General features: G+C 44.0%; 1 protein-coding gene across 1 annotated transcript; it reads right to left on the bottom strand.

The window, feature by feature from the left end:
* Positions 1-12,065: 12,065 nt before the first annotated feature.
* Positions 12,066-14,553, bottom strand: LOC149334386 (boophilin-G2-like). The gene is made up of 3 exons (XM_089555115.1): positions 14,492-14,553; positions 12,588-12,776; positions 12,066-12,309 (listed from the first exon to the last, which is right to left on the bottom strand). The coding sequence occupies exons 1-3, from the start codon at positions 14,532-14,534 to the stop codon at positions 12,089-12,091; spliced, it is 453 nt and encodes a 150-aa protein (XP_089411241.1). The 5' UTR covers positions 14,535-14,553; the 3' UTR covers positions 12,066-12,088.
* Between the last annotated feature and the right edge of the window lie 2,325 nt (positions 14,554-16,878).

Genomic DNA, 16,878 nt, shown 5'->3' with positions numbered 1-16,878 from the left:
GACGCCACGGCATACCTTAATCGCCTACACCTTGCAGCATTTCGATTCGATCAAATTTGGAGGGTAGAAACACTGCAAAACTCAAAAGAAGACCGTAGAAAAACGGGAGAAAATGGACACCTGACATTAACAAAAGTCTGGAGCCTTTTACGCAAGAACGCGTTTCAGCCTACATCTTTTCTTCGCCTTCATTTTAATTTTCTTTCCTACCGTACATCCATGCCACTGCAAAATATCGTGAAGTAAATTGTGGCATGAAGAATTTTAGGTCTTAACAGGTCTTGAAACTCGCTTCGAGCGCAGCCGCATGCGGGTTTGCTGCTTCAAACTCATTGTCCCTATCCTGTACGAACCTAGTAGGCATGTCCACTAACGAAGAAAGAGTGCGGCACACAATAGAAAAGCAGCAGAAACAAAGTTAAATCGAATTGACACAAATTCAGACCACTCATCAACCCCACGTTAATTGAAATTAAGCCCTTTGGAAGCAATTCGAAGGTGAATGGGCGCGATGAATCAAAACGGACCGGATTTATTTCATCCCACAGCATGAAGGGCCAGACGAAAAAACGCAGCCAGCGCGGAAGAAAAGCCGCGCACAGAACCAAATAATGAAGCCAAGGGCAAAAATGCAAGACAATACCCACAATAACAAGACCCCGCCTCGGTGGCTTAGTGGTTACGGCGCTCGGCTGCTGGCCCGGAAGACGCGGGTTCGATCCCGGCCGCGGCGGCTGAATTTCTTGAAGGCGAAATTCTAGAGGCCCGTGTGCTGTGCGATGTCTGTGCACGTTAAAGAACCCCAGGTGGTCGAAATTTCCGGAGCCCTTCACTACGGCGTCTCTCATAGTCTCAGTCGCTTTGGGACGTTAAACCCAAATAAACCAAAACAAACCAAACAATAACAACAAGTTGCCGCCGTCGTTGGCAGCTGCAGAAAGAACCAGAAGAGGAGGAAAGGAGATCTTGGGGAAATATATCTCCGCGGCTTGACCACCAGGAATATGCAACCCTGTGGCAGAGCTTGTTCCCTTCCGAAAAAACTGAATATATGCTCCTTCTCAAGGAGCTAGCGCTGCCAAACAACGGACAGCTTATACACTGATGTCTCCATAGTGCAGTTTTACTGAATTTTCACAAAGCCAATGGAGATTCGGTTCCGGAGGAAGGTCCACTGGTGCGCGGCGTTTTGGCGTAGGAGATCTTTCATCAAGAGGCCTTTGTAGAGCGGCAGTGCTAAGCCAAAGCATGCTTTTTTTCTTTTTTTACTGAACTCGACCCTCTGACTAGCGCCGTTGGCGTCGGCGCCCACTATCCCACAACAAAAGCCCCCGCGCGTAACAATGCGCCCTCACAAGCAAGTGCCCTACCTTTTCATTCGACGTAGATTCTCAAACCACAAGGTCAAGCTGCGGTGTCCTTGTGGTTGGAGGAGGTACTGTAGCAAGTTTATTCAGTTATAGACGCATCATACGACGTCTGTTAGAAAAGTATCCGACCTTTGGCCGTTGAAAAAAAACTTGCATAACTGGAGCGTTGCAAACCTAGTCATCTTTAAAGTAGTCTACTTGGGACTCCACACACTTCTCCCAGCGGTGCTGCCATTGTGGGAAGTATTCCGAAAAGGCCCTTTATGAATGGAGTTTAGCTCAGCTGTCGCTGCAGCCATAATGTTCTTCCTTTTCTGAAATCGCGCTCATTTTAATGGCCTTTTGATTTTGGGAACCAGCCAAAAATCGCAGGGGCCATATCAGTACAGTAAGGAGTCTGTTGAACTACAGGAGTCTGGTTTTTCACCAAAAAATCTGATTCGAGTGCGAGGAATGTGCAGGAGCATTGGCGCGATGGGTGCGCCAATTTCCTGTTGACCTCAGCTCCTGGTTCTTGCGCCGCACAGCATCACGTAGGCAACGGAGGACATCCCTGTAGTACTCTTTGGTCATTGTTTGACCCTGTGGAGTGCGTACTCGTGGTCTGCCACACAGATGGTGTCCAAGAAAGCAGTCAGCATCACTTTCACATTGCTGCGCAATTGGCGGGCCTTCTTAAGTCTTGGTGACGTGGAATGCTTCCACTCTGACGACTGGGATCTGGTTTCCGGGTCGTACCTGTACACCCAAGGCTCGTCACTAGTGAATATGATGTTGATGAAGTCGGGGTCACTGTTTGCGGAATCCAGCATGTCCTGTGAGACTTCAACACGAAGCTGCTTTTGCTCCACCGTGAGCAGCTTCGGCACGAATTTCGCCGCAACTCTCTCCATGGCCAAATCTTCGGTGATAATGGAATGTGCGGAGAAATTGCTCATGTCTACCTCTTCCTCAATTTCTCAAATAGTCACGCGACAGTCCCGCATCACCATAGCGTTCAGTTCGGCAATGACCTGGTCATTTTGGCATGTTGATGGCCGATTGGAGCGTGGCTCGTTCTCCACCGATGTGCGGCCATCTTTAAAACAATTGTAACACTGCTTAAACTGTGTGCTGCTCATAGCATCTTCACCGAAAGCCGTCTGAATATTTCGAATGGTTTCCACTCGGCTGTCGCCAAGTTTATGGCAAAATTTGTTGCAGTAGCGCTGCTCCTGTCACTCCGCCATTTTCCTTACAATAAAAAACCGACAAGAGCACTGCACACTGCCTCACTCAAACGCTGCTTCCCAGCGACTGACGCTATCGGCAGGCGGGAAAAAATTCATGCATGCGCATGAAGGTTCAAGGTCGCCTGATGCAAGCGCGCTTGTCTCATATCCATCAGGTGTTTGCAGAAAAAAATAAAGTCGGATACTTTTCTAACAGACCTCGTATTATGATCAGAAGTCAGCTTAGTATCGATTAATCGCAGTTCGAACACGTAACCATCCCGCGATTTTTTCTTTGCGCAAACGTTTCTGAAGCTTTTTTGGAGCTGCGCTCCAAGAAGCTCTTACGAGGGTTGAGCCACGCCGTCGCCGTCGGTGTAACCGAATAAAACGGTAAATAGATAAACATAAAGACCTCCTCCACTGCGCTTCGAACATGCGGTGCCCCGTCGAGATAAGCTTCGCTGGCCAAAGGACAACAAAAATCAGTCGCCAAAGCAGACCACACCTTTGCTTAGATTATAACACACTCTCGGGCTTCTCACTGGGCATCGACCTCTTCATAAACTAATACAACTATAGAAGAAAAGTCGTCGCCAGACGCGTCGACGACCTAGCAAAGTCTGAGGCACAGAGCTTGCCACACCGACAGAGCTGCGCTAAAATTTTGCATTAGAGAGAATCCTAATCGCCCTTAGATTGTTTTTTGAACCATGTCGCCTCGCATTCTTGTCTACTCTTCAGATGTTCCTTCGTGCTTCGTTTCTCTAATATAAGGCGACCAGGCGATCAGGGCATATCATGAGTGTTAACACCAATCATCACTTTTCTGCGGCACATGTACACTGTACATAATTTCGCTCACATGGCACCTGCAAATAATATTGTTACGTGCTTAGCACGCACGGGGGGTTATTCACAGAGGGGATCGGTCGGAGCAGGATGGAAGCAGGAAGCCTACCAGCGTCCTTCAGCTCTTTCTCTTCCTTTTTCTCTGCTCGTCCTTCATCTTCTGCTTCTTCCGTCGAGGTTCTATGGAAGCACGTTACATTTCCCTCCTCGCAGACGAAGCCCGTCGGGCGAGTTAAACAGACCGCCTGGGATGGAATCGCTTGAGGCGGGCTACATGCACCACCTGAGACTGGCGTGACCGTCGACCACTAGCAGTTAGTCGCGATATAACGTAATTAACGTCATTAATGCACTCCAACACAACAAACGGTCCAGTGTAGTGGGATAGCAGTTTCTGACACAGACCACGCTTGCGTAGAGGGGTCCACAACCACACAATGTCACCAGGAACATAAGAAACTTCTTGGTGTTGGACGTCGTAGCGGTTCTTGGAACGCTCTTGCGAAGATAAAATTCGAACGCGGGCAAGCTGGCGAGCTTCTTCAGCTCTGCAGAGTGTGGTCGCAAGAGAAGGTTCGTCGTGGATGAAAAATGGTAGAATGGTGTCAAGGCCACAGCGAGGCGAGCGAGCATAGAGCAGGTAAAAGGGGCTGTAGCCAGTTGTCTCATGTTGCGCTGTGTTGTATGCATGAGTAACGAACGGGAGGACGCCATCCCAGTCTTTATGATCTGCAGCGACGTACATAGCAAGCATGGTGGTGAGCGTCCGATTAGTGCGTTCTACCACACCGTTCGTTTGGGGATGATATGGCGTGGAGTGGCGAAAACTGCAGCTGCTGAGGCGGAGAAGTTCTTCAACAACGTCCGCTGTAAATTGGCGTCCACGGTCGCTAATGAGAACTGCAGGAGGGCCGTGCCGAAGAATGACGAAACGAAGTAAGAAGTTAGATACTTCAGACGCAGTAGCAGCTGGTATCGCGGCTGTCTCACAATAACGGGTTAAGTGGTCTACGCACACAAGAATCCATCGATTTCCTTTCGAGGACCGTGGGAAAGGTCCAAGGAGGTCAATGCCAACTTGCTCAAACGGGGCTGTTGGAGGTGTGATTGGCCGCAGTTTGCCAGGTGGACTTGAAGTCGGCAGCTTAAAGCGCTGGCATTGCACACAGCTGGCTACATAGTGCTGGATGGTTGAACGCATGTTAGGCCAGTAAAATCGTTGCTGTGTGCGGTGGAGTGTGCGTGTCACTCCCAAGTGCCCAGACGTGGCGTCGTCGTGCATCATTTCAAGAACTGTGATGCGTAGGTTTTCGGGTACGACAAGAAGCATGCGTGCTCCTCCAGAAGCGAAATTCTTCTTATAAAGCAAACCGTCGCGAATGCAAAAAGTATTCTTTACAGAATCTTGAGCGGCATCAAACAAAGAGGTTAATGTTTGGTCTTTGCGTTGCTCAGTTCGGAAAACTTGAAGATCGGGGAAGGCTTGTGAAAGTGACGCCAAGTATTCATCAAAGTTGTCTGCGTCGTCATCAGTCGTTTGAAGCGGCAAACGGGAAAGACAATCGGCATCTGAGTGTTTACGGCCGCTTTTATGCACCACAGTGAAATTAAATTCTTGTAGGCGCAAAGCCCATCGAGCAAGCCGGCCACAGGGGTCACGAAGACTCACTAGCCAGCAAAGCGAGTGGTGGTCGGTCACGACGGTGAAAGCATTCCCGTACAGATAGGAGCGGAAGCGCTGTACAGCGAAAACAACGGCGAGACATTCTTGCTCAGTAACCGTGTAATTTCTTTCGCTCTTACTCAATGACCGGCTGGCATATGCTACCACGTGCTGATCGTGACCATGGCGTTGTATAAGTACAGCGCCGATACCGATACCACTTGCATCAGTGTGCACTTCAATTGGTGCAGATGGGCAGAAGTGGCGTAGGATGGGGCCTGAGGTCAAAAGAAATTTCAGATGTCGGAAAGCTGCGTCACATTCGCTGGTCCAATTGAACGGTGCATCTTTATGCAGCAAACACGTCAGTGGGTAAGCGATGTCCGCAAACCTAGCTATAAAGCGTCGAAAGTACGAGCAGAGTCCTAAAAAACTCTGCAGCTCTTTCACTGATTGAGGCACCGTAAAACTTTTGACAGCTTCAATTTTCTTTGGATCTGGTCGAACACCTTCTTTATCAACTAAATGACCAAGAACAATTGTTTCACGGTTCCCAAAATGACATTTCTTGGAATTGAGGATAAGGCCAGCTCGTTCCATGCAATCAAGCACAATATCCAGGCGGCTGTTGTGCTCACTAAACGTTTTGCCAAAAATTACAACGTCGTCCAAATAACATAAACAAATTTGCCACTTAAGGCCACGCAGGATTGTATCCATGAACCGCTCGAATGTTGCAGGTGCGTTACATAATCCGAAAGGTGTAACGTGCTTCCATAGAACCTCGACGGAAGAAGCAGAAGATGAAGGACGAGCAGAGAAAAAGGAAGAGAAAGAGCTGAAGGACGCTGGTAGGCTTCCTGCTTCCATCCTGCTCCGACCGATGCCCTCTGTGAATAACCCCCCGTGCGTGCTAAGCACGTAACAGCTTGGTGAGAGGTGCCGGGTATCGACCACGGAGCATTCCATCTACCGAAGGAGCCGTAGACTCGCAGGCTTCCCACCACTGCCATCGGACATGCCTGGAGACGACAATGCCGAGCAACCCGGGACATCCACAGCGAACAACTGGCCACACTACCGAGAGCCCCGCACATTTTTTGGAAAACCTGAAGAGGACGTTGACGAGTGGCTGAAACACTACGAGCGGGTGAGCAAATACAATCGCTGGAACGCTGCTACCAAACTGGCTAACGTGGTGTTTTTCCTTGCCGCCACTGCCCTTGACTGGTTCGACAATCATGAGGATACACTGAGTTCATGGGCAACCTTTACGACCGAAATCAAGAAAAATTTTGGGGATGAATCGGCAACAAAGAAGCGTGCTGAACAGACATTGCTTCACCGCGCGCAAGTACCCGGAGAAACTTGCACGGCATACATCGAAGCCATCTTAAAGTTATGCAAGCTAGTTAACTCCAGTATGCTTGAAGAAGACAAAGTCGGCCACCTTTTAAAAGGAATTGCGGAAGATGTTTACAATTTCCTGATTAGTAAAGAGAGCCTGAGCACCACTGCTGACGTTATAAAACATTGCAGAACATTTGAAGCTCTTAAGCTGCGTCGAGGTTCTATGGAAGCACGTTACAATATTGTTTCGTAGTGTTCATATGTGCTTATTGTACAGGTTTTAGTACTAATTCACAACTACTGTAAAAAGCTACGCGCTTGTGCACGTAGACCTGACTCTATGAATAGTCAAATTGTTCCGAAAGGCACATTCGGTTGGAGTGTGGCGCTACCTTGTCCATGAATATCGCGGCATGGTAGACACAATAATATACAAAACACATATTGGTCACCACGCCAAGGGGTGCACTTAAAGTGATTTGCACCATATCAGAGTCGATCAATTAGAGTTTATCAGATACCCCTCAAATGTGGTACGGTGTACATTGGCCAGACGGGGTGCTGCCTAAATAAAAGGTTAAGGGAGATATGAACGGTCGATGGAGACCGGAACAGGATGTAATTTGGCGCTTCATTGCAAAGGCTGTCGTGGGGCCTCATGCGGGCCCATCCTTGAGGAAAACGTTGTTGTAGGTAGGGGGCGGGAACTTGTTGCCCGTGAACTGAAAGAAGCTTTTATGATTAAGAAAAATTGTCCAAATTTTGTCACTGGTTCATTGATTTTTCTGTATAAGGCTGAAGAAGGGTTTTTAGAAAGATTTGCATGAGTAAGCAACGAAGGTACGGAGACTGGCTTTTTTCTACTGTGGTCTGTTGTGTTCAGTGCTTGAATTCAATTTTCATATGTTAAATGGTGTTTCATGTTTTCTGACTTTTTTCATTTCAGTTTCATCCTTCAGGATTCCACTCAAACATGTTATTTTGGCGTTATACATCACTTCACATCTTTATGTTATTGTTTTCTATTTGGTTTTAAAGAATCACCAACTGTTCTTATCGTTTTCAACTCACCTCGTGTTAAAGAGTTTCTTTTATCGTTTTGTCGTCTTTTACCGACTTCTGACGTTTACTGCAGCTGATAGGTGACGCGACGATGATAGTATTTATGATGTGTGTCTTTCAATAAAGAATTCAGTTGTCAGTAGCGCGTCGTCCTGTCTTCCTTTTTCGTGATTGTTTTTCTTTTGCGCTAACTTTTACCACAGACTATGCACCAACTCGCCCATCAACAACTTTTAAGGTATGTCACCACCTTTTTCAAAAATTTTTTTAATTTTGAGTATTAAATTTTTATTTCACATTTACGTTATAAAGCACCGTTTTATATGATATTCAAAAGGAAGAAAGAGTGAAAGAAGCCATGCTGGTATTAATAATTCACAAAAAAATGCCCAAACTTGGTTGTTATGCAAACATTCATAGCTAGCGAATGGAGAGCAGGAATTTTAAACTTTTTGGCGCAGACTTAGCCAACTAACCATACTGTGCAACCAACTAGGATCTTTGCCATCTGATAATTGGGAAAAAAGTTATAGCAAAAATGCCAAAGAAAACAAAAAAATGTGTCATTTTTGCCTGCATTCCTTGACATAAAACATGATTATATCAAAACTCACCATTCGATTTAATTTATCCTAGTTCATTGCACAGGCTAATAACAAAGGAAAGAGCGTGCAAAGTTTCATTGAAAAATATTTATTTATTTCGAAGTTATGACTGTTTGCGCAACACGAAAGTGCAAGAAATAAAGTTTTGAGAAAAACAAGATTAAAGTTTTTCAATCCTTGTAGAAAGAAGATCATCATGCCCTAGGAAGTTAAAATCCTTCAGGTTCATAGCTAGGGCCCTCCTTAGCTGATGTGAGCTCTCTTTTGGCATTTGTTGCTGCCCGTCCTTTTTTTGCGGAGATGTTTTGCCTCACCCGTTGATTGACATTGGGCCTTCATCACATGGTAATGGTCACTGGTGCAACATGGTAGGAGAGTGTGGCGGCCAGATTCGATGCCTGCTTCCCTCAAAATATCTGCTGTACTTCTGTTGCCATCACTGAAGGACGAATTCGGTAGCATTCAAAGCGATAGCGCGAAGCAAACAACTCAGACCCTTGTAGCCTCATGCATCCCCCTTGCGGAAATTTAAAGCAATGTTTAAAAAACAAAATAAGCCTTAAAAATTGCCTTTGAGTAATCTTTTTCATAGCAGACTAAAACAAAACAAAAAATTTTCAATATACGCCGCTGATTATGGCCGAGTTATCATTTTCTGTTACCAAACCACATTAGTTTCGGTTTCAGAACTGTTCACCACCTGTTCGAAAGTTGGCTATAACTTTTTAACAAAATAAGATACGAACATTATTCTTGCTGCAAAACATTTTTGAATGTTTTGGGATTCCCGAAATATAAAAAAGAAAAAATGTCATTTTTCCAAAAAAAGCGCTTTTTCAAAGGTGGTGACATACCTTAATTCAGTACCTCTCGATGCTACCATGAATCATTCGTGCCTGCAACCCTCGGCAGTCTCCACTGCTGGCACAGAATATCATGGCACGCAACGCCTACCTTCATTCAATGAGAGGGTTGACGCCTTCCATTGTTTACACCGGCGTGCAACTTTCTGCACGAATGAGGAAATTGTTCTTCACAGATTACATAAATCAGATCAAGGCCAGATAAACTATGACAACTTCACAGATGAAGTAACTAGAGCTAAAATCTCAATCACAAAATGTAGGACCTCTTCATAACGGGCTGAATTGTTCATGCTTAATATCAGAGGTTTCGCGAAATACAGCGCCGATCAGAAACGTGAACGTGAAAGATTTTCTCCAGCGGTGATAGCAGCGCTGCACGCGTGGTCAGGAACATGGTTAACGCCATCTGGTCAAGTTGTGTTTGCTAATAGAGAGATCCTTGAAAGCCTCTCGACTGGGAACAAAAACGGCGATCCATCCGTGGCCTAACACACTCCTTTCTAGAGAACTGCTGGATCAAGTCTTTGATGGAGCAGTACCTTTGGTGTGATCTAGGCCATCAGTGGTCTACTGCATCATATAAACAAAACTTGTGCATTTAGCGCGAAACATAATATATCTAATCATGAACGCGGGAACCCGCGCCGGATCGGCCTGAAGGTTCCTATACCAACTGCTGCACCGACGTCATTTTCTCCAACAGTCTAATGTGATCGACATGCGGTGTCCGCGGCAACCTTGAACCCTAGTCTGTAGCTGCCCTAAGCTGCGGCATCTCGCATATTGCTTAGAGACTCCTGGAGGCGCTGTTCATTTCTGTATCCTGGGCCGGCTGTATATAGTTCGTGTCTGGCGTGAGGCAAATTTGGCGTGTTGTCAAACAAACGCTTGTTTTACAATACCTTAAGGAAGCGGATCTGCAATCAGCACTTTCAGAATGCAGTACTTGTGCGCTTGTGAGAGTGCGAGTGTTTTCTGTTCATGTGTTTTGATTTCATCTTTATTCACCCTCGTCTCCGCCAGAAAAACACCTTCAAGTACACGTAGAGAGTGCATTCTTGATCCGAAGAGAAAGACCGAGTAAGGAATGGTAAAAACGACAGAACGCCAGGGGAGGCCCTTTGCTATTTCATGTAGTCTGCGGTCGTCATTCTTGTAGGAAGTTCAAATAGTGCACAAAAGTGGCTCAAATACCGGTGTCAGCTTGTAACCCCTGTGAGAAGAGGTGCTTTATGCCTAGGACGCCTGACACTCTTTTCATTCATGTTATTTGTTTTTCATTTTTCGACTTTTTTGAAGCAGAAGCTTCCACCCCTGAGAACTACTGTGAATATGCTGTAGTGCCTGGACTAAAAGGACTGATTCAAACATAATGCTGGGAAGAGCGAGAGTGTCTACCTGGCGTTCACAGTATTCAGATCTTAACTACAGAAAATATTGCCTGCTTTAAAAAACACTGAATATACAAAAAGATTGATTATTTTCAATTTTTCTGCCTTTCAACAAACGAATGGACAAAAAACCATGATTTATTTCATATATACGCAGCACAAAAGTTGTTTTGAACGATAATTTTGCTGAAACATCAATATTTATTAAATATTTTAGGCACTTGCTCTCTTCAACTCACGGAAACAAAATCTCAAAATGTAAGTGATTGACTGATGTATTGGTTTGGTTTTATGGTTTTATGGGGTTTAACGTCCCAAAGCGACTGAGGCTATCAAAGACGCCGTAGTGAAGGGCTCTGAAAATTTCGACCACCTGGGGTTCTTTAACGTGCACTGACATCGCACAGCACACGGGCCTCTATAATTTCTCCTCCAATTTACTCTAAATATAACGAGTCGCGATGCCTTCTCCACCTACGAGAGAAATGTTAATGTACTTTATGTGCATTCATCGATCATTGGTTTGCATATGGAGCAAAGAAATTTATTCGCGAAAAAGTGTCTAGCACGCTTTCACAAAGATCTATACAATTTCTTAACAATTCCGTAACTTTATTTGGCCGTTTTCAAATTGATTTATTTCCCTTTGATTGGTTTACCTGTTATTAGGGGTATTTGGACATTTGCTAAAAATTCAGCATATATTCAGTTGTGTTCGAGGCAGTGTTCTAAGTTTTAACTGTACAATTTCTCGGTACATTTCCCCATATGGGGCGCCAATGCTGTTTAAACCACAGCGTAGTGCTTTGCGTTTTTTGTAATATTGGAGACTGCATCACCAGGATACATAAAAATAAGCCTAGGCGCAGAGATGAAAGGTATTTCAGCGACCACCAGATTTCAGGTGCGTTTATGAGAGCAGCTGAGTCCTGCACTCAGCTCAGCTTGAACGATGGTGTTTCAAGGAAACTGCTAACAATGGTATCGACTGTGGTTACCGTTTAAAGGCCACGGCGATATTTTTTTAAAAACGTACATTTATCCCCTCTATCTTTATTGCTTAGAACGTCTAAATCTTTATTGAAATTATATGAAGCGCTTCCTTTTTATGCCTTCCACCAATAATACTTGCGTCTTTATATATGCATTTATAAAATGAAACGTTCATTGTACAGACATTTCAGGTCTTTTTATGCATATACAAGAAATGTGATGTCTGATAACTCCAGGGAAAAAGTTGAATGCTATAGATATAGCTTATTGGTCTGTTATCGCTGGCAAAAATTTCAACCTAACTCTAAAAGCAGAAAAGTGAATCATTCAGCAAGACTTGATGCCTCAATTCTTCATGACGCTTCATCTAGAGTGAATGACTTATAAGCAACTATATGAATACTTTGTGCTATTTTTCGCGCCGCAAGTGCATTTTTCTATACATATATTAATCTAGAGCTTGCAGAGACTTTGAGACCGTTTATAGGCATGCACAAGAAACGTGAAGTGATGCAATTGCACTGAAAATGTTTATTCAAACAAAGAAGTCTATTACTCATTTCTCAGTTGCATGAAATGTCAGCCTTATGCACAAACGCAGAGGGCTGAAAAATTCAGCAATACCGATGCATCAATATTTCATGATCTGTTAGTTGAAGCCACCAAGCATGACCACACGCGACCAGAAAACATCGCTTTTTTGATGAACAACATAGCTAAAGGTCTTATGTGGATTTAGGGCGGCAAACCTTCATGCAGCTTTGGTAGGTGTCGAAGTTGTTTCCGTTGCTGAGGCAGCCGCCGTAAACGAAGATACGGCAGTGGCCGGAGTATGGGTCGTAGTAGAATCGGGGCATATGCGCCAAGCAGGGTCCCCGGTACGAAGGAAGCTGGCACACGGATTCTGCACCGCCGCCAGTGACGTCTTCGCCTGGCTGCTCCGTTGCTGCGAAGTCAGGAGAAGGTGGAATATTTGGCCGGAGAAAAACGTGATTTCAGTTGCAACCTGCTCAACCCCTAAAAATCACTTAGTTTTCTTCTTTTCTGCAGCACACAATAGCAATTCTATTTTACGTATTTTTAGGTATTTACTGAAATGTAGAGACGTACGATTTAATTCAATTTTTTGGTATTTATTGATCGTGGAGAAGTAAGAGTGAGGTTTTTCAACTTTTGTTTTGAATGTGAAGGCTCCGCGCAGATATGTTCGGTTTGAATAGTTACCTTGCAGTCCAGAGCAGGTCTTCTCACATTGGAACTTGGTCTCGTATCTGTTCTCGTTGCCTCCGCAGCCGCTGTAGAGGAAGCGCTCGCATTTGCCTGACTCCACGTTGAACCACCACCTCTCCAGCTTCGCCGAGCAGTGTCCGACCTCCGGCTGTGGAGCGCACTCCTTCTCGAAATTGGTCACCGCTGGAAGGAGGCCACGAAGTTGCGCACATTCATTATGCGTGGTGCTTCATATTAGTGATACCTTCATCCAGTGTGGAGGATTCAGTTTTGCCACTGTTTCTCCTAATCTCTCCAATACATATTTCTCAGACAGCACTTATAGCTCCCGAGGGTGCTGTTGCAAGCTAACTGGTTAAACATTGCTTGAAAGAGAACAGCACAAACAAACTACAGAAGAACGTACAACGCAGGGGCTCTTTTACAAGTGAAGTTTACTTGAAAGGGGCGCACACAAAAAGTACTTTGTTGGCAAGCTGTCAGGGAAGTAAAAAATCTCAGCAATAAAGTTTTTTCGTTCTAACCTCCTAGAACATATTGCAGTTAGCTATGTTCTTTAAAGTTTTCATACGAGCAGAGTTCCTGGTCGGCCATAAAACTTTTCTGCATAGCGTTCTCGATTTTGGCGCAATTAATTTTGGCAAGCGATATATTTGACGGCCCGTTGGAAAATCCTCAGAAGTGAGCGTGTTCGAATATTTGCGAAATGGGTTTGATTAGGTTCTGCATATTACTCTCTTCAAGCAAAAAATTAACGTGTTCCGTTGGACTAACTCAAACCACTCAAAACAATGCCTGCATACCTAAACAGTGCGCAGTGCGTGGAGATTGCCGCTTAAGAATATTTTGCACCCCTAGTTTCCATCATTTCAGCACAGGTCACTAGTTTGGAAAATCATTTATTTTAGGCCCGTATCATTCATCTCGTTGCTGCTTACAGCCGCAATGTTAAAATTGTTAGCATTTATGAAGAATATGTTGTACAAACTCGGAAATGATCTTCTAATGAAACGGACCTAAAAATTAGCTTGTCGCGTTTCGTGTTTTCAAAGAAGACTTAAATTATACAAAATGCTGATAAGGCGGTTTTGTTTTGCGCAAAAAGAAAGTACTCATCTTTCGCTACTTTCGCATGAATGACAGCGCTGCAACAGACATATAAGAATGCAATCAACTCGCTGCAGCCAGAACCTGCGACATGATTTGTTCAAATTCTACACAACACATCAGAGTGTAGGCATTGCGCAAATTGCAAACTCTGCTTCATAACCTAAAAGTCTCGCCAGCAGAATTAAAGCAATAAGCTAGAACTGACTAAGAAGTTGAACATTAAGGAGGTAAGCAGGCAATGAATCTAAGCAACGCAATAGGGAATGCTTTCGTTTCTTGTTTAATTGGTGGTGTTTCTCATCGGGACGTTTCATCATTGTTTAGTTGCCTGAAATGTAGTCGATTCCAAAGCAGTAGAAGCAATATGTAGATGAGTATGCAGTCATATTTTGGACTTCACGCAGAAAGAAGAGAACCGCTAACGGAGAAATGCTGGTGCGGTGCACAGTCCATTTCATTACATAAATAACATTACATGAATAACACCGCCGTTACAAATCGGCACAGGAATTTCAGTGTCCCATTTACTGACGATCTTTAACCCCTCTTCATTCACAAAACGACGTCATCGCAAATGATTTCCTATGTACTCTAATAGCTTTGCATACATGTATTTGCGAACAACTTCTGCACGCTAAACACTTCTTGCTGCAGGCAGAAATATTCTTACAAGTGTAAATATATTTGCGCTTAACGCTTGAAACACGCATGCCTAAAATCAGGAATAGGTAAAACCTCTTAGTGAAGCATCATTTTTTGATGTCGAGCAGAGTTCGCATGTCACTCACCGAATGCGGTGCTCACTAGAGCCACGAAGATGAGGGCCTTCATGTCGAGCTGCGGCTAGAGAACGCGTCGTGAAGTTTCCGTACGAAAGGCTGCCTTTTATTCCCCAGAGAACAATGGCATTGACGTGATAGAGGCTTACCGATTTCACAACGATTGTAATAGATTGAGGTCGCAGGACACCCTTCGATATAGCAATGACGCAGCGACTGGTGTGAACACGATTGTCCGCAGTGGCGACCATATCAACTTTTTTTGCAAAACATGTCTGCCTTTCATCAGCTGTTTATGCTAATGTGAGTCAGGACCTAACACTGATCTATATTTTCTTTTAGCAAATATACTGGCCCTTTACCTTCAGGTACTAAAATGTTGGTTTTATGGTACATTCATAGTAGCACATACAAGGAGAATGTTTCACTCACAGGCACATTTTTCTTTTTTTTCTATAAGCTTCTCTATTGTTTTAATTAATAAGTTTGTTTTCTCGACAGTAAACTGCAGCCATGTCAAGCTTTGAAATTTTCTAGCCAGAAAGAATGAAACTGGTGCACGGCTATGTCATGGGAAATGGCCACCTTCACAACCTTCTTCAGCCTCTGCGTTTTCAAGTGTGGGCGCGACATAAACCGAATTCTATTCGGAGTATTAAGACGAGCCTCCACTTTTTATTTCGCACCCTAAAGCTTTAAGCCGTGCCTACAATGTTTGGTTCCCTCTATTGCAGCTACAGTGAACTGTATTATTCGCAGGTGATGATTGGCGCCCACTCATTTACCTGCATGAAGTCATAGTAGTCTTATTTTTGCAGGCTTTCTTTTAAATTGAGGCGAATTATGCAATCATTTTTGTAAAATGTCTAAATAAGGTAATGTGCAAATGATACACCAGTTTACATTCTCAGAGAGAACGGAAAATGATGCGGTGGACTATCAATATTTTGTGTTAGCAATGCAGACAGCGTAGTTTACTGCCAGAAATCTCATTAGGTCTATTATCGAGCAGTTATGCCATTTTACATTGAGGTGTAATGCTTGCAAACATGCTTGCAATTAGTGTAGGCGTTCGAATGCATAATAATTAAGCATTTTCGATTATTTAAGCGCTGAAGCTTTGGTTGTGTATGTCAACACTGGATATGTCTCGGATAATTACTTTTTTACGCTGATCCAAATAACGGCACTTCTAGCGAGTGTCAAAACAACGGCGGATCGCTGGCATGGTGTTGAGCAATAATAATAAAAAGTCGGCTGTTACGAAAGAGGCTGCTCTAAGAAGAACATCTCACAAAATGAAGTATTTTTTTACCGTCTGCTGCCTGTGAAATGGTTGTCATAACCACGGCTTGAACCATGGCGACAATTCGTAATTTTCGTGCAGATCAATGCCACAGCGCATCTGCAAAGCGCCGCAGTGACGTTGAATGCAGTAAAATTATTTTCAGGTCTTTCTTCTAACTGCGTGCAAGAGCAAGGGAATGGTATGGGCAGAAATTTCGCATTTATTAGATCTGCTCTTTACAACATTTCTTTTGAATTCCATGAGAGCGCTGGCTCTAAAAAGGGACAATATATTTGCTGGCGTTGCTTACTGATGTCGTTAAAATGTTAGTCGCCTGTTAGAAACCATTCTCGAAGAAGTGCCACCATCTACGTCATGAAAATTCATAGGTGGCACAAAGAGGGTCAAAATATTGCTCTGCTGTTTTTTTTTGATCATTTTATTTTGACAGAACTGGTTACAATACAAGACCGAATAACACACATTGGCATAAAGCACTGCCAAGGTAGACGAGGCAAAAGGCGTTTAATGCACGCCTGACGAGGCCTCGTCTCCGGAATATTGCATCAGGATATATACAAGTGGCGGGTCGCGCGAAGAACAAGAAAGAATAAGGAGGCAGAAAAACTGTGCAGTTACAAAACAATCAGAAAGTTGCTGTACAAGACGCCATTATTAGAAACATCAATCACTGAGCTGGCAGTTGTGCAAAGTTGAGTTGTGCTAAGGCACAACTCAAGATACAATAGAATACCATACATAAAAAAACAATTAAGAAAAAACAAATCAAACAAATTAAAACAGCATACATCAAAACAGCGTAGTTATGTTTTATCTAGTAAAAAGTTTTAACTTGTCTCTTAAAACTATTTACTGAGTTCGAGTTACAGACTATTTGAGCAATTTCCTGAAACATGTTTAAAAGTGCAGGGATTTGAAAGTTAACCGACTGCTTCCCATAAGATGTTCTGATCAGGTTTGAGGTAAACAATACATTTCTCAACTCGTAGCCACAGTGAGCGCGTTCATATCCTGCGAAAAAGCCTGGTTGATCACGTTTGATTTCGTTGTATATTCTGAGTGCTAGTACTTGGCGAAATACGTTAGT

This window comes from Amblyomma mixtum, chromosome 8 (genome assembly GCF_055824585.1).
Source record: "Amblyomma mixtum isolate Tamu chromosome 8, ASM5582458v1, whole genome shotgun sequence".
In the NCBI taxonomy this organism is placed as follows: Eukaryota; Metazoa; Arthropoda; class Arachnida; order Ixodida; family Ixodidae; genus Amblyomma; species Amblyomma mixtum.
The sequence above is the reverse complement of the archived record's forward strand: the minus strand, read 5'-3'. Positions and strand labels throughout refer to the sequence as shown.

What these genes read in the sequence shown, in the direction of transcription:
- LOC149334386 (XM_089555115.1), bottom strand. Translation starts at nt 14,534, where the DNA reads ATGAAGGCCCTCATCTTCGTGGCTCTAGTGAGCACCGCATTCG. An exon ending in TCTAGTGAGCACCGCATTCG is followed by an intron (nt 12,777 to 14,491) that starts GTGAGTGACATG and finishes GCCTCCTTCCAG; the next exon opens with CGGTGACCAATTTCGAGAAG. An exon ending in GACCTGCTCTGGACTGCAAG is followed by an intron (nt 12,310 to 12,587) that starts GTAACTATTCAA and finishes CTGACTTCGCAG; the next exon opens with CAACGGAGCAGCCAGGCGAA.